This window comes from Danio rerio, chromosome 17 (genome assembly GCF_052040795.2).
Source record: "Danio rerio strain M-AB ecotype USA chromosome 17, GRCz13ab, whole genome shotgun sequence".
NCBI classification, from domain to species: domain Eukaryota; kingdom Metazoa; phylum Chordata; class Actinopteri; order Cypriniformes; family Danionidae; genus Danio; species Danio rerio.
Genome location: NC_141037.1, coordinates 13,848,537 through 13,870,951, shown reverse-complemented (window position 1 = coordinate 13,870,951; position 22,415 = coordinate 13,848,537). Strand labels below are relative to the sequence as shown.

The 22,415-nt window shown below is 33.7% G+C and overlaps 2 protein-coding genes across 5 annotated transcripts; one reads left to right on the top strand and one right to left on the bottom strand.

Moving 5' to 3' along the window:
- Window positions 1–848: 848 nt before the first annotated feature.
- il17a/f2 (interleukin 17a/f2) lies at window positions 849–21,214 on the bottom strand. Of its 4 annotated transcripts, none has more exons than XM_087289135.1 (4): window positions 20,954–21,077; window positions 4,226–4,392; window positions 3,837–3,870; window positions 849–1,415 (listed from the first exon to the last, which is right to left on the bottom strand). In XM_087289135.1, exons 1-4 carry the CDS (start codon window positions 20,957–20,959, stop codon window positions 1,395–1,397), a joined length of 228 nt encoding a protein of 75 aa, XP_087145261.1. In that variant the 5' UTR covers window positions 20,960–21,077; the 3' UTR covers window positions 849–1,394.
- Window positions 19,309–21,158, top strand: il17a/f1 (interleukin 17a/f1). Its single transcript, NM_001020787.1, is given in 3 exon segments — window positions 19,309–19,341; window positions 19,424–19,617; window positions 20,924–21,158. Coding segments are annotated over 3 exon segments (462 nt in total).
- Window positions 21,215–22,415: the final 1,201 nt, after the last annotated feature.

Sequence of the window (22,415 nt, the reverse complement as noted above, 5' to 3'; positions counted from 1 at the left end):
TGTTTGTATTTTAAACCCTAGGGAAAGCAACATTTCAGTTCTGGCATAACATTTATTTAATCAATAGATGCAATGCAATTCGAGTCATAACAAAAACAGACAGGTGCAAAAATTTAGCACCCCAACAGAATATCCTCAATCTTTTGTAAAGCCACCTTTTGCTGAAATAACAGCCTGTAGATGCGTCTTATAGTTAAGGAAAAGACCCTGAATCCTTGCTGAAGGCATTGTGGACTATTCTTCCTAGCAAAAGTTTTCCAGTTCAGTCATGTCTGATGGGTGCCATACGTGAAATTTATGTGATACAGATCTTAACTTGAATAAAAAATAGTGGACAGATTGCAAGTGATCCCGATTTAAATCACATACAATAATCTTGTTTTAAGTTTACATGCTTTGGCTCATTTTAAGACAGAATATAAAATGACAATTGCTAAATTAGCTGGAATAACAAATTTTAAGATTTCTTCATACAAAACATGAAAAACAAACTGTTTAAAAGCCACTAAAAACCTAGTTTTAAGATCATTAGAGTATACACTGCTTGAAATAAGTGTTATAATAGTCATTTTAAGATTTTTTTTGTCTTTACTATTATCTTATTGCTCTGGCAAACAATCTGACTTGTTTCTAGTTTGTACCTTTTTAAATCATACATTTATATTTTGTACTTAGATGGTTATTTTTTAAATTATTTATTTATTTTTGCAGATAACGGCTAATCTTTTATGATGCCAATATTTTTTTGCTCTTTTGTATTATGTTTTATACAGCAGTTTTAAAACCCTAAAATTACAATAAACATAGTAACTAAGTGCATGTAAAGAAAGTTCAATACAACAAAGATCTTCAGCAGGGGTTTTTATTTGACTCTATCTTGACTTTTCAGCAAAACTAAACACATTCATATAAATAATGCAAACATCTTTAAGAAAAAAAGTGTTTTTACTATCTCAAGACATCAATTGGGCAGATTTTAGGCCGAATGACAAATCTTTATTGGTAAAAATTGGAGTGTTTACTGAACAAATGAAAAAAACCATAATAGGCTTTTGAATAAACTGTCTTCCAAATGAATAAATATAAAATATTTAATAATTCAGAAAAAAGTCAAAACATCTACAAAATAACTTAAAATATGTTAAAATTCTCAGCTTGATTGAAATAAATAAGCATAATTATTTGAATCATTTCAGTAGGTTTTAGCCCGTACACATGTACAGCCTACTATTACTTTCTCAAACATGGCCCTGAAGCATTTCTTGCGCTCCATCTCCTGTTTCAGCACCAGTATGTCCTGATAAATGGGCACAGAGTTCAGTCTCTCATCCACACCAGTGGGCAAGATGCAATATTCAGAGCTGCACTGGGCTTCAAAGATGACCTGCGGTATTCTATGGGGTGAAAACTTCGGTCTGAAAGCAGAAAAAAGGAAGATGGTTATTTCAATATAACAAACCCCACAAACCTAAACATTACCTGGTTTACCTGCTGACTTACATTGACATCACACTGCCTTAAAGGGGTGGTAAAGAGTGTATTTTTAAAGCTTGGTTGTTATATGCAAAGTAATATGTTCTCATGCTTCATTTTTGAAAAATCACGTTATTGTTTCATACAACTTACTTAGATTATATACAGCTACTCAGCTAACATGAAAACAACTGTCATACTTCCTAGTACCTCTGAAAAGCCCGCCCTCAAGAGGCTCTGATTGGTCAGCTAACATAATGTGCTGTGACTTGTGGATTGGCTCTATATCAGCAGGAAGCGTCATGCCTCTTCTTGCACTAGCGCTGTGCCTCAGTTGTGTTAATATTGTAAGTCATCGTAACCGCTAGCCTTATCAGTTTGAGCGTGAATCAGACAGAAAATGAAGAGCACACAGCTGAACCTCACGCCTGCTCTCTAAAATAAAATCTGAAGTGTCTTTCATATATATTCAGGTTATGAGCATGTGTAAATAATATGAAATGTTCATACCTTTTGCAGGTTTGGTATTTGAAATGTAGAACGCATGGAAAGCAGCTACATAGAGACACTGCAGGGCTAGTGTAGATTGTGGGTGCTTACAGCAGTTTGACTGATAAATATGAATTTTTGGCTAAGTTGTTAGCAGTGCTTAACAGCATTTCCCGTTGTTTACATCCTTGTTTTAGTCCTCACTACAGCATAGCATTAATGCTAGACACTGTGCATGTATAGATTAATTTTAACAAATAAAAATACTTACATGTTGTGGTTCAAAATCCACAGCTTTTGTTATTCTGTTTGGACCTGCTCCTTCTCTGAGGAGATTTTAGCCGAATCCAGCACTGAACTGGGAGAGATTCTGCAAGCTGTCCTTTGTCAAATACTAGCTATATATATTTTTTTATAATTCTCTGGAACATTATAAAAAATAAATTGTAAGCACTTTAGCTTTCTCTGCTAAAACATTACAGCTTCTGTGGCCGTGCCACTTCACTGTGCGGGTGTGTGCGCGTAACCTGAAGGGTTTATGATTTCGTTACCCTGGAGGTTTTTTTTTTAGTCCCCAAATTTTGTTTGCTGTAGGCTTTGCTTAGCTAACTCTGTAAAAGCCACTGCATTGAACGAACTTTGAGCGTATAACATTCAGAGATGTCGATTATGTCATCAGTGACGTCTGTATTAGAAAGCAAATTTACATTAAATTTAGTCACCTGACATTGCAAGCAACCAAAATAGAAGTAAAGATCAATGTCATATGATGTTGTGCGCCTGCTGGGTTCTTAAGAAATAATTATTTTTCAATTGGCTACAGAACAAACCACTGTTGTCCAAAGACTTGCCTAATTAACCTAACTCAATTATTCATTCATTTTCTTTTCAGCTTAGTCCCTTTATTACTTTTGGGTGACCAACTTATCCAGCATATGTTTTATGCAGCGGAAGCCCTTCCAGCTGCAACCCATTACTGGGAAACATAGACTCATTTACATACACTACAGCCAATTGACCCTTCGCTAAGCCACATCCAAAAACCGCCACCCACCAATTGTGGCTTAGCAACCGTAGCTATGTGCAGATGCTCTGTCAAGGCTTTGAGCGAGGGAAACAGGCCAAAGCTTTGTGCATATGGATTGTGCAAATCTGATACCCGGTATCATGTAAATTTGGACAGGATGGTGGAGTTTTTTCCCTTTTAAAAACCAAAAGCCCAAGAGGAGAAATGCCAGCGTGGATCAAGCTGTGTGAGGGGCACTGAAGGAGCAGAGTTAAGTTGGTTTTGTTTCGATATTCCTGAAACAGTCATTCAGTTTTCTACAAATAATACAAAGCAGGTTATGTTTCACTGCTGTCTTTTTCTTAATTTTTGCTCAATATTATGAGCACTGCTCCGTTTAAGCCCTCAACATAGTAGTCATACTAACAGCAGTCATATTTCCATCTGTTTCAAGCTACGAATATTTGAAATTACATATCAACAGAACAAAACAGAGATGTGATCAAAATCTGAACACTTGCGATCAATGTACTTTATCCTCAACTGTTTTTCAGTAATTTATAAGCCTCGTGTCTATGTCAGAGCTACAATTCACCGATGTTTTCATCTGTCTTTTGGAGATTTAAGTTAGTCATTTGCTGGTAGGGAAATCTATTTGTTCACTTCTTGTTCACTTATGTTTTGCTTTGCATTTCGATTTATTTATTTCTTCTACTTAACTTCAAATTAGAATAGAAACTGTATAAATAGCCCACAAACATACTGACAGTTATAGGTACTGTACATTGTTATGGGTCAAGGACTTGGGTCAAAGATCTGTCCTCTGTAGGCTAGAGTGTCTTATTTCAAAATGCTCGGTTCAACTCACCTTTATAGTCTGCCTCCTTTGAAGGATGCAGCCTCTGAAATGAGACACAGCTTTTATTTTGATGGTTCATTTGAGTATTAGTAGGCTGTCTGATTAATATCTGTTGATATGCTCCTTCAACAGACATTTAACTGACTATAAACTTTGCAAGCGTATGTCTACTTACACTAACCCTAACTCCAACCTAACAGTCTACTTATAATATATTGAGAATTAGTTGGCATGTAGATGCAAAGTAACTTAAGTTCAACAAACGGACCATCAAAATAAAGTGTGACCAACATTTTTGCTCCAAAACAGGCCTAATAATTTTGACTTCAGCTGTATATTACCTCATCAAACTTTGTGTATGCCATGAATTAAACTCATTTTAGAGCTCTTCAACTCACATCCAGTTCCACGCAGACAGCGAGCGGTTGTGAATGCTGCCGTTTCCCTTTCCGTCCTCAGATTGAGAGCCATTGAAGTCATTAGAAATGGTCAAAGCAGTATCACACAACCGGTTCTGCTCTTGCTGTGCAATTGTGAGCCTTGCCAGTGCACAGCCAAGCAAAACCTAAGAGAAAGATTGTTATCTGTTAACATTAAATTCACCATTAAAGACAAATTTTAGAAGAAGAAATCAAGTTGAGGCCTCTATTTTGCTACAAAGCAGTACATGTATGCCTGAAAACAAACTCTTTAGTGATGCAATGGTGTTAGCATAATGCTAGCTAACAGTATTATGCTACAACAAAATATCTACAAATGAACGGTCATCTCACCAAGTATTTAGCGCTAAAGAAGTTCAGAAACATCTTAAAGTCGTCTTCTTATTGTCTCTTCAACTGTGAAAATGATTCTCATGTACCCCATCTATTTATGCCAAGCTTGATCGCGATAGCATAGATAATGAGGCCTACCTCTGACCTGGATTTCTCATCAGATCAGTTGATAGGTGTTTGCTGTTTTTAAATGTTGCCACTCATTGCCAGTAATTTGACCTACGGATTAAAGATCACTCTATGCTGGCAACGGTTGCAGAATTCTATCAAATTTCTGTTGGAAAAAAATTGATGAATCATTCATAAATCAGGCTTTTGGGGTAAGTTAAGATTTTGGGTTTTGTGCAATCTTTTTTATCACCTTTCGGAAAACTGTTTGCATGTGTCGTGACTGATTAGATTGAACATCATGGAAAATCATTTAGAAACTATTATTAAATGAATGGTGCAGAAGTCAAGGGGTTTTTTAGAATGCTTGCAGATTATTAATCTTACAAGATTATCTTGAATGAAGAATGTAATTTTTTTTATCTATCACGCTATTTTCATTCATCATGGTGTTGATATGGGCGATGCAGTGGCGCAGTAGGTAGTGCTGTTGCCTCACAGCAAGAAGGTCACTGGTTCGAGCCTCGGCTGGGTCAGTTGGCATCTCTGTGAGGAGTTTTCATGTTCTCCTCCGGGTGCTCCAGTTTCCCCCACAAGTCCAAAGACATGCGGTACAGGTGAATTGGGTAGGCTAAATTGTCCGTAGTGTATGAGTGTGAGTGAGTGTGTGTGTGGATGTTTCCCAGAGATGGGTTGCAGCTGGAAGGGCATCCACAGTGTAAAAACGTGCTGGATAAGTTGGCGGTTCATTCCACTGTGGCGACCCCAGATTAATAAAGGGACTAAGCTGAAAAGAAAATGAATGAATGAACTTGATTGTTGCTCACACTTTATTTTGATGGTCCAATGTTACATTGCATCTACATGTCAACTAATCATCATTAGATTATAAACAGACTGTTAGGTTGGAGTTAGGGTTAGTGTAAGTTGACATGTACTTGAAAAGTTTCTTCTAGTCAGTTAATTATCTGTTGAAGGAGCAGAATCAACAGATATTAAGCAGACAGTCTACTAATACTCAAATAAACCATCAAAATAAAGTGTTACCTAATTGTTTTAAGATTAATCAACTTAAATCTGTCAAGTTAACCTAATCGATTTGTGTTGGGACAAAATGAATGATGTAAAACCTATAGCGTTTTTTACAGTGTAAAAGTATGAGGAATTCAGAAATTCATCATGATGTTCATATAATGTGTGGTATAGTGTTATGAAAACCAACTGGTCGCATTAAATGCTTAAGATTAATTAGGTTAAGTCTTTTTTAAGACTGGCCAAAACGTTTTCATGTCAGTTACATAAACAGTAGACTAGCCTAATTTAAATGGGAAAAGTATGAGTGATGATTACCAATTGACTAACTTAATGCTAATTGTTAAGGCTTTTTATAGACAGGGTCTTAACACCAGATAAATTTCTTTAACCCAAATTGTGTAAAATGTGGACTCAACTAAACATTGGGGTAAATGAAGTCAAAATAATTTAATAAAAAAAATACCCAGTAGTTAGGCAAGTGCCGTTTACACTCAAAATTGGGATGAAATAACCCAGCATTTTTCGAGTGCATGCTATGCTTAAGGAAATGGTTTTGTATTGTTACCAAGACTTTATTGACTTACAGAAGACAAATACTAAAATAATATTAAGTGTGGCAGCATTATTATACCAAAATGTACATTATGCCCAAAGATAATGACATATTTAAAACTAGCATCATTTAATGACTTTTGATAAATCTATTGAAGGATTAGTGCAACTACAGTAATTCATTGTCATTTTTACTTTTCAAACCACCAAGCTTTAATTGATGATTTCAGTGCAAATGTAGGTGAAATATGGAAAAAACCCAACCCAGATTCAGCGTTTACATAACAAAGGTTGAGTTGTTTGAATTTTACCCAGATTTGTGTTGAAACAACACAGCAATTCAACTTTAAAACAGTAAAATTTAATATGCTCACATGAAATATTTGTTAAATAAACATTATTTGCTGAATAAACAATTTTCCATTATTTCACTTTTTTTTTATTTTTTACATTTAATATCCACAAATGTTATTTGAAAAAAGTAAAACAATCATTGGCATTTAATATCCATTCTGTGTAAATAATCATGTTTTAGAATTTAATTTGAGGCAGACATCAAGATGGAAATTCCTGTCATTGATATATATTTATGGGAAGTCCTGTTCATGTCAGTAAACTTCTACCAGACAGAAATTCATTCTTGTACTTCTCTATTTGTATCTATGTATTTTGCTTTTTTGTAGTTTTTAAAGCCTTAAGAAAGTTTTTTAAAAGACCTTTACGTATTACATTTTGGATGGCTGTATTCAGGTTTGAATTGTTGCCTTTGACCTACTGTACTGTACCACAGAAAGTGGACTTCTTAGAAAGCAAGTTAACCTTTGTGAGCCATCTTTATCAGAAAGACCCTGTCAGGTTTTTTTTTTCAGTTTTACTGAAGAGTATCTCTGCTGTATACTTTCACCAAACAGACAGGCACTTACAAGCATAGACCAGGAAACTGTATTAATATATCTAATATTCTGTGTTATCCACACTGGTGATGCTGATTTTTCTCTCTAATATGAAATCTTTCATATGTGGCTAAAAACAGATTATAGACTGTAAATGCTGAATTAACGTATATATTACCTTTACCCGCTGTTGTACAGCTTTCATTTGATACAGATCAACAAAGTCAAGAGCAAAGTCAAAACTGTATGCATGAATAATTGTGCCACCTATACAGTTAATACAAACGATGTTATATGCAGTAACCTAAACGAAACAAAATGAATGAATAGGCAAAAAGTTATTCAAGCGAAGCATTCTTTGTGAATACTGTACATGCCAAATTTCAGTTCTGAAAGTTTTCGACCACCATTTGCCACCTCAACAGTGTTTTGGGAAATTCCGTTGCTCTCAAGCCTTTAGGGCAAAATGTTTGCTTTATGCTTATTCGTATGCTGTGGCTTGTATGCACGGGAGCGAATCCCAGCGTCAAACTGAGAACTGCTCTTCATAGATTGCTTTCACTGATATGGACTGTATATGCGGTGAGAACAAAAGCGTAAGAACGCTGCAGTGCAAACCGGCCTATTTCCACGACCCACATAACTGTCCACATTTAAAGACAGCTCCTTTTTTGGCCAATAGTCTAAAATATTTATTTTATTTTAAGTTGCAAAAGAGTGCACTGATTAAACATGGTAAATTGTTCTCTGATATCCACATAGTAGGCATGTGGCTTAGGTAAGTTAGCTAAAATTTGTCAGAAATGGTTTTATATACTCATTTATAAACAGAGGAAATACCTCTAGAATGAAAGGTTCAATCTTGACCATATTTGGAATGGTCATGATTATTAATGAGCTCTGCAGCTCATGTCATCTGATGCTCACACATAATGTGATGTACGCTGAAATGCAAACTTGCAAAATAATCATACTGCATTTATCAAAATAATTTAACAATTTAAAGAGTTGTAGATGACATGTAGGCTAAATTAAATTTATACTCGACAAAAGGGACAGAAAAACAGGTATTTTATATGAAAACCTACACTGTAAAAAAAGCTGGGTTTCATACAATTCCATCTTGTTGTCCCAACACAAATTAATTAAGTTAACTTTATCGTTTTTATAAATTTAAGTGGATTAAACATGGAACAATTAAATTGTCCTCCAAAACAACTGAAGAATTGTGTTGTTTCAATTCAATTGAAATACGTACTTTGACCAAGCAGCAAATCATTTTTGGGTACACTCAAAAAAATATTGTTCAGACTACTTATTTAGAATAAGCTGAAACACAGTTTGTGAGATTTTTTTGAGACAACTTAATCGCTTTATGTTCAATCCACCTAGATTTGTCAAAAATAATTGACTTAATTGATTTGTGTTGGGACAACATGAATGAATTATGTGAAATGCTGTATTTTTACAGTGTATATGAAAACACAAACAGCAATTATTGTCACTCTCTGCATGAACAGAGTTTTATAAAGCATATTCAAGAGTTCGCCCTTAGCTGATGATTGATTATGAAGCTAGTTTGGCATGCTGTCCCGGGAGAGAGCCCTGAACTCTTGAGATCTTCGAGCCCGGGGCTCCCTCCCGTTGCAGGGCGAGAGGGGAGTCCGAGTTCAGGTAGGTCTCGAGAACTCCCCAGCTTGATAATGTTGGAAGTAGATTGATGCTGTGAAGTGTCTATGCTGTCAATTTAGATTTGTCAATTTGCTTATGTTACATGTTTTTGGTCTGTGGGAGGAAACCGGAGAGCCTGGTGAAAACCCACGCAAACGCGAGGAGAACATGCAAACTCCGCACAGAAATGCCGACCAGGCCAGGTAGTGTCCGAGCCGGTGACATTCTTGCTGTGCGGCCGTGGTGCTAACCACTAGGCCTCTGTGCTGCCCTGACAAGGAAATGGGAGGAGTAGGGGTGGAAGGGGGGATTCTTCAAGACGAAGATGGCTGAAGTAAGATACTCTGGTTATTTATAGTAGTCAAGGAGTCGTCTGATTGGTAAATCAGTGTTAGCTAATGTGGACCAGGTGCTATCAATCATAAGCACGAACTCCTCTTGAAATTAGTTTATAAATAAACTTCACTTGGCGATCTTTCACTGCAGAAAAATCACAGTAAGAGCTGAGTAATATGCCACAATGCATTATTGTGACTTCAATATTAATTTTAGCAGTTTACGGATGTCTGTTGCTTCAATACAAACTTAATTTCATTATATACACACACCCAGAAATAAAGGTGGTATCTTTTCACTGTTGTGGTACCTTTTACTTTCCGTACAGGTGTACATTAGTACCATTAGGGTACACTTTTTAAATGTTTAAGTTTCATGTTTTTTACCTACGTATTGAACAAGTCACCATATTTCTCAGAAAACCTATTTCTAAAGGTGCTGTTGACTTGAAGTGAAATCCATATATGCAAAGAAAACAAATATAATTTGTTTACAAATGAAGTTATATGTAATAAAATAAAAAGACACAGAGAAAAGTATTAAACACATGAAGAAAGGGTTGTGTAGAAGGACAGTGAAGGCACAGACATCAGCTGAAATCTCTCAGTAATTCTACAGCAACCCTCAGCCCATTCTCATTGTAAATTAATATTAGCTACTCGAGTCCAACAACATTAGCAGGATGATGAAGATGAAAGCAGGGTGGACATTTCAGCAAGACAATGATCCAAAACACAGCCAAGGGAACTCTCAAATGCTTTTAGAGAAAGAAAATCAAACTGTAGAATGGCCCAACCAATCACCTGACTTGAATACAATAAATCATAAGTGCACTTTAATTACCCGGATGATGCATTGATTCAACTGGTAAAACTAAGTGTGGAATGATGGATACTTCACACACCCAACGGCTGCTGCTCTGCTCACGTAGCTGCAGGTATTATTTGGTAGTTTGGTAATATATTTCACTATTTTGGCAACCGTCAAACATTATCAGGGAAAGGGTTTAAAAGGGTGTTCCATTTGGGACGACACTACATGCATATACTATACTGTTAAGTGTAAAGACACTGTACAAAGTGCATAGAGTGCCATTTGAGATGCAGCTAAAGACTTAAGTTTGGGCTCATTTAACTCAGACTACCAATCTTTTCAGTTGTGCCATTTTTGACACTTTGGCAGACTCGTCTATTTGAAGCGCAAATCTCCCTCACGTCTTCTGACATTGTTGCAATGCGTCGTTTGACCGTATTATTTGATAATGATATCTTGGCCAGTTGTTTTGATTTAGCCTCTGAATATAATTCCTAGACAATCTCAGTTGCGCATGCCCTTTCTTTGCTTTGGCAATTTTTTCAGCAACTGTGTAGGATATTTGTAAAGTTTCTTGTCAGTAACTGCGAAGTCTCTCATCTCATTTTGGCTGTGCGTCAATTCTTTTGCCTCTGGGCTTGTTGCGGTATTAGGGATGAGTCGTCTGTAAATGTCTTATTAATTTGGACAGCTTCATGCATTCATTAGCAAGAACCTTTGCACAGATAATACGCTGTGACTGGATCAGGGACTGCTTCGAGAAAAAGAAATAAAGCCATAGTTCAGGTAACTATCTCGATATTTCCTGCATTTTGATTTCCAGTATTGCCAGCGCTGCAACCTGAAATGTTTGGAGCTTCCGCACCTGGGTAAATTAGGCTTGGGTCATTGCTATTAGCTGCTGATTGCGAATGACATATTTGTCCATTTTCATTTGCATAAAATGATTTTCGGTTTATAAAGGCAACATGACTGTTCTCCTAATTGTGCACTGCTAAAAAATATAAAAATATGACGCGACCCCCCACAAAGCTTGCTGAGGCCCCCTTGTGGACCGGGACACCCTTGTTGGAAACCGCTGACTTAGAACACCCGATCCACCGCCTAGCAAGAAACATGCCATCCATAGAAGAAACATGCTAATGTATATGTATCTATATATGCAACTGCTTCAAACTTCTTAAAAACGACTTCAATTATTTAAACTTTAAAACTACTTCAAACTTTCAGACTTGGCTTTCTCAAGCAACCATAAATTTTGTCTATGAACTTTCCTTTTCTAGTTGTTGTTGTTTTGAAATTGTAAGCCAAGCGGTCTACAAACTCTATGAAAGTGTTGAAGCAGGCTTCTGCTGATTAAACTATTTCACTGTAGACTGCCTTATCAATGAATAAAAAATTTTCAATGCTTAAATTCTATAGTTTTTTCCTAATTTGGCAATTAGTTGTGAGGAGTATATATGTGACGTTCATTAATGGACAGTTTTATCATGGGTATCCTGTGGCTGAACCCACAGTTATGTCACCGTTATGCCCTTGTTTGATGTGGCGGCTCCCAATGCGGGAATCCACTTCTGTGTAGGTTTTTTTGCATGCTTTCAGATTGACTGATGACATACGGTTTACAGCGAGCGGAAGACACTCAGCAAATCACTGACCTAATTTTGCCAATGTGCTTGTGATGAAAGGAAAATATTGCATAGATGACATTATCAGTTGGCTCAGGTTTTTGTAATTTGACCACAATTAAATATATATTATCTCAATTCCACTTTCTGAATGGTTTAAAATTAATCAGGCAGCATTAGAAGAAAACTGCTTTGATAATCATCACTGTTAACCATTCATCAGGTTCGGTCAGGAACCGTATACGCAACCCTCAACCACAAAATCTTATGTTGCATGAAAATACATTTGACAATATCCAAAAATCCATTGTACGGGTTAAAATTATTCATGCCAAAAATCATTCGAATATTAAGATCATGTTCCATTAAGATATTTCTTTAATTTAATACTGTAAATATGTACAAACTTTTATTTTATTAGTTATGTGCATTGCTAAGCACTTAATTTGCACAACTTAAACATTATTTTCTCAATATTTAGATTTTTTGAACCCTCAGACTACAGATTTTAAAATAGTTGCATCTCTAACTGTTGTCCTATCTTACTAAAGTATTTAGATCAGAGTAAAGCTAAATATATTATATTATTATTATTAGTCCTAAGTTCAAACATCTTGTAATAACCCCAGGTTTTATCAAAGACTGTCCTATAATGGAAGGTTAAATTTAATAAAATTAAAATATTGAAAGTTGTTTAAAATATTTGTATTAATGGCTTCTTTTATAACTTCTAAAAAAATATACTTTCTTAACATAAACACTAATAAAAGACTAAATATTCATAACAGGTATGTTGAAATGCTGTAAACTGGCTTGCTTTGTTTGGGACTTGTGGAGCTGCACATTGTTGGATTTGCTCTTCAGTGTTTGGACTTTCAGCAGTACAAATTAAACCACACGGAACTGAAGTAAACTGAACTTCAACTCTGAAAACTGGACTGACACAGTTTCAATTTACTAGAACTTCTATGTTAAGCTGCTTTGACAGTCTACATTGTAAAAACACTATAGAATTAAAGATGAAAGAAACTGTCAGTATCAGTATCAGTTTCTGGATTGATTGTGTAATTCCACCACAAAGAAACAAATCGAAAGAAAGGAATGAAAGAAAACTACAGTTTAAATCCTTTTTGCAGTGGAGATCAACATTTTCCAAATTTTGAGATCACTAGTCCTATTTGATTTGGACTTGGAAAAAAGGCAGTTTTTTAAAGTATATTTCATAACTAGCATATATTCTGAAGCAGAGTATAAAAAGATAAATCGGATATTTCAAACTGATCAAAATGAAAACCCGTTTACCTCCTAATTATTGATGTGAATCTGGTACCTTGTAGAACATTTCTGTAATTACATGACAAATTTAAATGGCAAACTAAGTGAGCCAAAAAGTGATTGAAACTCTAAAAATACACATTATAATTTAACAACAGACACAATCAGTTACTAATTAATTCTAATGAAACATCTATCCTAATCCTGATAATCTGCATTTTACAATAATAATCTCACAAATGATGAAACTTTTGGAAACCTTGAGCGGAAACTGAGGTTATTCTTCAAGCTTGTGGTCATTTTGTGGGTCACAACAAAAGCCCCCTGTTTCTGCATGCTGAGCAACTCAAATCCTTTTCATGCGAATCAAAGCAGGAGATCTAAGATTCCTGGACTGTTTGAGACTCCAAGAAGTAGGTCAGAGGCTTGCGTCAAATTTCCAGCAGCTTATGAGCAACTTTCACCATTTGATCACCTGAAAATAGTGATTTTATGAAGGTATGACCCAAAAATTCTCACGTCATTTACTCACCCTCATGTTGTATGACCTTTATTTCATCCGTGGAACACAGAAGAAGATATTTTGTCTGTTTAATTGACATTTTTGTCCACAATAAAAGTAACTTAGGATTCATTGTTAAAGGTTAATGTTTATATATAATAACTTGTATTTGATTGTAGCTTAAACTAAATATGATTGTAATGAAATAATTTGCACCTATTGTAAAGCTGCTTTAAAACAATATTATTGTACAATGCGCCCAACAAATGAGCTTGAATTAAATATAACTGGATGTTGCTTGTTCAATAAAATGTTGAGTTACATGAAAGAATACAATGTTAGAACAAGATGAAGGTAAGTAAATAATGACAAAATGTTAATTTTGGGTGATATATAGCATTAAGCATCTTCAAACTAAGCATTTTGTTATGTTTAAAGGATGTCGGAATATTGGCTAAATCAAGGCTAAATTTTAGCAGGCAGTGAAAATGTAATAGAGACAATGAACCAAAAATACAATGTTAACAATTTCCCGTAGAATCTACAGTAACGTACTGTGAATCATTTACAGCAACAATACTGTATTTACATTTACAGCAGCATTTACCTTGTATAGGAATTTAAAGTATTGTATATTTTTCCTGTAAAAGAAACTTTAAAATACAGTAACATACTGCATAACTGTCCTACAGTAAAATACAGTTCATATTACAGTTCAGTTCGCCAGTAACTTACTGTAAATCATTTATAGCAAAAAAATCTATTTACATTTACAGCAGCATTTACCTTGTATAAGTTTTGTATTTTTTACAATAAAACGTATTAAACTAAATACAATAACATACTGCATAACTGTCTTACAATAAAATACACTTCATATTACAGTTCCGTTCACTGGTAACTTAACGTAAATAATTTACAGCAGCTTTTACTTTGTGAACATATTTAAAGTATTGTAAATCTTTACTGTAAAAATACAGTTATTTTCACAATGCAACTTTAAAATACAGTAACATAATGCATAAATGTCCAACAGTAAAATACAGCTCATATTACAGTTCAGTAAACCAGTAACTTACTGTAAATCAAAAATACTGTATTTACATTTACAGCAGCATTTATCTTGCATAAGTATTGTATATATTTACTGTAAAAATACAGTATTTTCACAATAAAACTTTAAAATACAATAACATACTGCATAACTGTCTTACAGTAAAATACACTTCATATTACAGTTCCGTTCACTGGTAACTTAACGTAAATAATTTACAGCAGCTTTTACTTTGTGAACATATTTAAAGTATTGTAAATCTTTACTGTAAAAATACAGTTATTTTCACAATGCAACTTTAAAATACAGTAACATAATGCATAAATGTCCAACAGTAAAATAGAGCTCATATTACAGTTCAGTAAACCAGTAACTTACTGTAAATCAAAAATACTGTATTTACATTTACAGCAGCATTTATCTTGCATAAGTATTGTATATATTTACTGTAAAAATACAGTATTTTCACAATAAAACTTTAAAATACAATAACATGCTGCATAACTGTCTTACAGTAAAATACACTTCATATTACAGTTCACTGGTAACTTAACGTAAATAATTTACAGTAGCATTTATCTTGCAAACGTATTTAAAGTATTGTAAATCTTTTCTGTAAAAATGCAGTGATTTTCACAATGCAACTTTAAAATACAGTAACAGACTGCATAACCATCCTACAGTAAACCAGTAACTTACTGTAAATCAGTTACAGCAAAATTACTGTATTTACATTTATAGCTGCATCTACCTTGTAAATGTATTTAAAGTACTGTAAATCTTTACAGTAAAATACTGTAATTTTCACATTTCAATTTTAAAATACGGTAACATTGTTCTACATTAAAATACAATTCATATTACAGTTAAGTTCACCATTAATTTACTGTAAATCCGTTACAGCAAAAATTACATTTATAGCAGTATTTACCTTGTATAAATATTTGAAGTATTGTATCTTTACTGTTAAAAATACAGTAATTTTCAAAATACATCTTTAACGTTCAGTAACATGCTGCCAAACTGTCCTACAGTAAAATACACTTCATATTACAGTTAAATACTGTATCATTTACAAAAATCATTAACAGTGTAGACTATATTCATAGGACTGAATCTTACTACACAAGTCTGTCTAATCCATTAGCCCAAATTTAGCTTTCTTTTAGCCCAGGTGCCTATGTTTGAATGTCTCTTGAACATCGTTTAAACACAAAATTGACTGGTTTAAAAATTACAAACAATGCCGGTTGTCATAATTTTGTGATTTCGGGGGATTACAATGTGTGTGTTACTGTCAACTGCATTTGAATCCCCCAGATTTGAGTCACATGATATGCGGTCCTGTCTTTCCCCCATGCACCAATCCTTAGAAATTTCAGATGGTGAGACCACAAGTGAACCACAGATGACGTATTTGTAAACCAGCAAAGGTGGAAAACTGTGTATCGGAGAGATGCAATACAATATGCATGAGACTTGTCCGGAAATCTTTGTGTAGATGTGACGTTTTGCAAACGCTGCCAATCGAGGTCACCGGCATTAGTAAAGCAGCGTGGGAGCTGAAGTATAGTGGACAGAATCAGACTCATACTAATATATACCTTCTGATTTGAGTGAATGTGCCATGTCTGTCAGAAAGTAGGTTATGTCAGTCTATTATGGTTGCTAAGTTGCACTAAACAATAATATGCGACCACAAAATGCTTTTAGACATCTCAAGCACAAATAAATTGATGTTGTCCAACAAAATATCAAAACAAATGAAAAATTTTTGAAATATATTAGGATATTTTACTTAATATTTTATATAAAAAAGAGAATAGTACTAATTTTGATTGTGAAACATGCACTGTATGTTTTTTTAGTGCACTGTATGAGTTTTATTTATTATTATTATTTCTTTTAACTATTGGGGTGCATTTTACAGCAAAATATAGTTTTTTTCCCCAACTCCATCATTGAACGTCTAGTTCAGTTTGTGGCTTAATTCTTAAATGTAAACACAATTTGTATTTTATGATTTATGTTTTCATTTGTAAATAAAAAATTTGATTCAGTAGTATTTTATTTAGATTGATTTGTTTTAATTAAATGAACGCCATTAAAAAGGTATTTTATGAGTCTATATGGTTCTGGTTAGGTTTGAAAATCAAAGTTAGGTTTAGAATTCGGTTTAGGTATTATTATATAAATATTTTGGAGCAGTTTAAACTGATTATATGTCATTTAATTTAGCATTTCTGACAAAAACAAGAGTATTCTTACTCCTAACATTTCAATTAAATTTATTTGTCACATTTTTTCATTGCACTTGAAACCTTGATGTGCAGATTTAGCAACAGACATCCCTTCAGGCACATTTGAGCTTCTATTAAACAACATCAAGTTTAACTTCACTTTTCATCAGGAAAGTTACAACTTGTCACTTTTTAAGTAAAGGGTTAACTCACTTTTTTAAAACTAAAAACAACTCGTGGGTTTTGAGTTAATAGGTTTACTCGCATTGAAGTAAATTCAACTTGTCACTTTTAAAGCATTGGGTTTAGTCAGTTTTTTTTAAATTGAAGTCAACTTGTTGCAAAAAGGTTTTTTTTTTATTTCTTCATTTTGTAGTGGTTACGTAGCACCTCTACAAACCCAAAGAACCACTGAAAAAATCTATTTTAATTTGTGGTAACAGTATATTTCTGGTAATAGTAAAAAGTTAAGGTACACAGTAAAAAAGCAATGACTCTTGTTAACACTTTTAAAAGTGAGTATTACTGCTGTCTAGGGGTGTGAACCTACACTGGTCTCACGGTTCAGTTCGGTTACGATTATCATGCCATCGATTGGGTTCAATTCGATATCTCGGAGCATCATGGTGAATTGACGATGCTTTTCAGACATTATTTGATTTTTTCTTCACAACACAAGAATTTTTTTTATTAAAATCTATAAATATATTAATATTTATATACTATTTGTATTACAATTTTGTCCTTTAATACAGGCATTAAGAAATATGAACTGTACCTTTAATTTGACCTGCTCAAAGAAAACACTCTTTTTGTATGTATCAAACAAAACTACAATACATGCACAGAAGACAACATGAGCATTTATAGCAAATAAACTAAAGTAAATATTATCACGCTTTTTGAGCGCTGTCAAACGAGGTCTTACACCCCTATGATTGGTTATTGTCTTCACCTGGTCAACAGAAACGCCTGCGATTGGCTTTAGAAATAAAAGCGCGGTTCACCAATGAATGAATGGGTTTACTCAATTTCTAAAGAGTTAATTAAATTTTTTGCTATTGGATCATTGGGTTTACTCGATTTTTATAAGTAAAGCCAAGTTGTTGCTTTTAAGACAATTAGTTTACTTGCTTTTTTAAAAGTAAATTCAACTAGTCGTTTTTTAAGCAGTAAGTTTACTTTTTAAAATAAAGTTGCTTTTAAGACAAAGACATTTATGATGTAGCCCTTGCGGATCGCTGGAGAACACTCACTGTCATTCAACCAAACTACATGTCCCATTGTGCACTGCACTTACACACCAGTTTCAGCTCACCTTCTAATTACACACACACAGACGTAGCTCGTCATTACTTATCACTAGGACTGTATTCATATATACATCACACACACATTCATCTAGGGCTGAGTCTTGTTTCCCTGAAGTGAGCATTTTAAAGAGTTTCTTTTTTGTTTTTCATAGTTGTTTTGTCGTTTGCTACAACCTTTCACCTGTTTACCTATAACCCTTTGGTTTATCTGCATGCGTGTTTTGAATCTTGTCTGTATAAGTCTGAACATTCTCCATTAAAAGCTGTGTATGGACCAGACCCTTGTACACAACTTGTTTCTTTTTTTAGTTAATGGGTTTATTTGCTTTTTTAAAAAGCAAAGACAACTTGTCGCTTTTTACGGTAATGAGTTTACTTGCTTTTTTAAACTTAAAACAACTTGTGACTTTTGCGTTGGTGGGTTTTACTTTTAAGTAAACTCAACTAGTTGCTTTAAAGGTAATATGTTTTATCAATGTAAATTTTACTAGTTGCTTTTAAGGCAATGGCTTTACTTGCCTTTTTTTAAACTAAAAACAAATTGTTGTTTTTAAGGCAGTGAAATTATTCACTTTTTTCTTTTTTTTTTCCTAAAAATAAATTTGTTGCTTTTAAGGCAATGGGTTTTATTAAAGTCAACTTGTCACTTTTAAAGCAGCGGGTTTAATCCATTTAAAGTAAAGTCAGCTTATGGAAATGGGTTTACTAACTTTTTTAACTAACTAATTGGTTTTAGTCTGGCAAAATCATGGTTATTGTGCAGTATAGCCAACTCAATGACTGTTAAAACCCATAGTTAAGTTGCTTGTGTTCATAAATCATGTAAATTTAAATGTACTATGTAATTATGTGTATAAATATGCATGCCATTAAGTGTGTAAATGGTGAAGCATCTTATTAGGGGCTGCATTCATTGTGGTGTTTCAGCCGCTTTGTTTTCATATCTTTTTATTCAGCTTATTTCATTTTACATTGAGAAGGTGATTTCATATGAAGAATTACTTCAAGATTAAAGAGACAGTTCCCCCCAAAACTTTCAGTTTTTGCTTTCTAGCATTGTGATATTGGATTGTAGTGACACAGTGTAAGTGAATTGTGCTGACATACTGAATGACAACATGACACACCATCAAAGGGTAAAAAAAATTATGACAGGAAACGCACCTACACTTCTTGCGAATACATGAACAGGCCTCGCTATATAAACTGCGCTTACCACTGCAAATGAAGAGCAATATCTGGGACAGACAGAAGACATCTGACAAGCACAGGTCAAATGAATGCAACCATGTCATCAGCGTTAAACCTCCGCTTTCTTTTGGTGAGTATAGCTGAAGTGAACGTTACTGAGAAAGTTCATTGCACGATTGAACGAGTCTAAAATGTAATTTTTTTCTTCACAGGTGGCTTGCATGATGGGGCTTGTTTTAATATCATTCGGTGCTGAGGGGGCTTCTGTAAGATCTGATCAGAAGAATAAAAACAGCCACCCAGAAGCAGATCATTCATACCGGCTGGTCTTGGACACTGAGTTTAAAGCCTCAACCAATCCCATCCATCCAATCAACAATGACTCCATCTCTCCATGGACTTACATGTAAGACCTCATCTTAGTAAATACTGCTATATTGGCATTCAGTGGTTCCATAAAGAATCTTAGATTTCAGAAATTTTGCTTATTTTGCAAAGATGGATATTTACACTTCTTTACACCTTTACATTAACCTTCAGCATCCAAATAACCTTCTATTGCACAAAAGATTCTTTATATATACACACAAAAAGTTTTTGGCTTTTTTGAGTGTTCTTTAAAGTTAGAAAAACGAAAAACAATTATGTATTAATGTACTAAAAAACATAACTGTTCACCTAAAGGTCCTTTGAGGAAATGTCATCACTACCCAAATTAAAAAATACCATAGTAATTTACAGTAAATCCAGTGCACGAAATATACATTGACGGGTCAACTTTTTCAGTAATGATAGTTTGTGTAATACATGCTTCAGTCAATTATGTTTTGATTTAAATTACATCTTACTTATTAATAAAACATATTTAAGTGTTCAATGTTTTGATAGATATTCAGTGTATTCTGACAAACATCATCCTCTGATGAGCTATTTCAGAGGTCAAACTATCTAATTTGACTCTAAATCTTTTTTTTTTTTTTTTTTGCAATTGGCAAGGTTATGTATTCACAATGGTATATAACAAACTGTTATAGGGGCTGTCAATTGTATATTTATATAATTATATCAATTATTAACATTATTATTTTAAATGCAGTGAACTATTTCTCAGTATTAAAGGGTTGTGTCCTTCATACATTCTGCTTTGTTGTTCTTCAGGAGGGTCAAGCATCAAACTCTCCTGTAATTCACACCCTGAGAAAATCTTTAGTATTTTTAACCCGCTATAGTAGTGTATTATACACAAAACGTGCAATTATTTGTAAATGGATGCTACACCATAGGCTACTGTAGTATTAACTATTGCAAACTGATAAGCTAATACATACTAGCCTACACTTTGGTTTGTAGGCTACTTCTGTAAACTGTAGTGTAGGGTATTGTACACCCTACAGTTGTGGATAACTAGTGAGTCATTTATATAGGCTACAACGCTTGTAGAATTACCAAAACAAATTAATTTAAATATTTTACTATAGTAACACTATTGTATCATAAACTTTCCAAAAATTACGATTATAACGTTACCTACATGAAAAAATACCATATAGCAAATCGTATTTTTCGTGCTGTTACAATGGCCATTTTGGATTGTTTATGACTTGTATGATTTGAACGAGCTGTAATTTTAATATCTTTGTTTGTTGTTTGTCTGAAATAAATGTGACTGCTGCTGAAAAACCGCTAACTAGTATTAACTTGGTTTCATTTAGGTTTACACATAACGAGAGCCTGTATCCTACCAGCATTGCGGAGGCGAAGTGTTCGCTGACAGGATGTCTGATAGACGGCGTTGAGGTCCAGGATTACGAGTCCAAACCCATTTACACGCAGATCATGGTCCTGAGGAGAATTCGAGGAGAAAAGCCCAACTATTCATTTAAACTTGAGTATAAAACCATTGCTGTGGGATGCACCTGCGTTCGTCCTTATGTGGAACAGCTTTAAAATGTGGGATTGACTCGGTTTTACAGGCAGTGTTGCCATTCCAAAACTTAAGGCGTAAGATTTAAGACTTTATATTTAATTTATGTGTTTACAAATGTGGATATTTATTTATTTCAACCGTATTTTTATGACGATGTAAGGGTTTATCTTTTATATGTCTATGCATCTAAAAATGTAATTTAGCCTATTACATAAGTACCAATCCACACAGTATTTTCAGATCAGTATTTTTTAAAATTAAAGTAATTCTAGATTAAAAATAATTCTGGTAATGAATTAAACTCTCATTCAATTTAAAGGGATAGTTCACCCAAAAAATAAAAGTCATTATTTACTCACAAATTTCAAACCTTGGAGTCTCTTTCTTTTGTTGAACACCAAAGAAGATAGTTTGATAAATGTTAGAAACCTGTAACCATTGACTATGAATGTAAATGGTTACAGGTTTCCAACATCCTTTAGAATATCTTCTTTTGTGTTTAACAGAATAAAGAGACTAGGTAAAAAATATATCCCTTTAAAAATGTCATTACAAAAGTGTTTGAAAATATAAGATATTTTTTATTTCAACCATGACGAGGTTAGTTTTTTTTTCATCTTTTTATATCTTTATCCATTAAAAATGTAATTTATTTCATGTGTTGCCAGTACACAGTATTTTCAGATCAGGATTGTTTTAATTAAAGTAATTTTAGATTAAAAGTAATTACTGACAATGAATTAAACCCTCGTTCAATTTAAAAAGATAGTTCACCCAAAAACGAAAAGTCATTATTTACTCACTTGTTTCAAACCTTAATGAGTTTCTTTCTTTGTTAAACACCAAAGAAGATAGTTTGATAAATGTTGAAAACTGTAACCGCTGACAATGGAAGTCAATGATTACAGGTTTCCAGAACAAAGAAAGTAGGTGAACTATATATCCCTTTAATAATGCCATTAAATAAGGGTTTGAAAATATAGGATATTTATTTATTTTCACTGTATTTAATTTATGATTTCAGATGATTATTATTATTGTGTAATGTACTCTATACAGTAATGTATTAAAAGCATCATAATCTAATTTATTAATATTGTTTTTGTGTGTGTTTGGAAGTATATAATATTTATTTTTAATTGTATTTTGTTTTTGATCATTTAAAATATGCATAATATTACATTAGTTATGAATAAGGATTTCTATTCATCATCCATCTAATTTATTAATGTCTTAATACATTGTGTTTTCTAATTATTTATTTTTACTGGATTTCC

What these genes read in the sequence shown, in the direction of transcription:
- il17a/f2 (XM_087289133.1), bottom strand. An exon ending in CTGTCTGCGTGGAACTGGAT is followed by an intron (nt 1,416 to 4,225) that starts GTGAGTTGAAGA and finishes TTCTGCTTTCAG; the next exon opens with ACCGAAGTTTTCACCCCATA.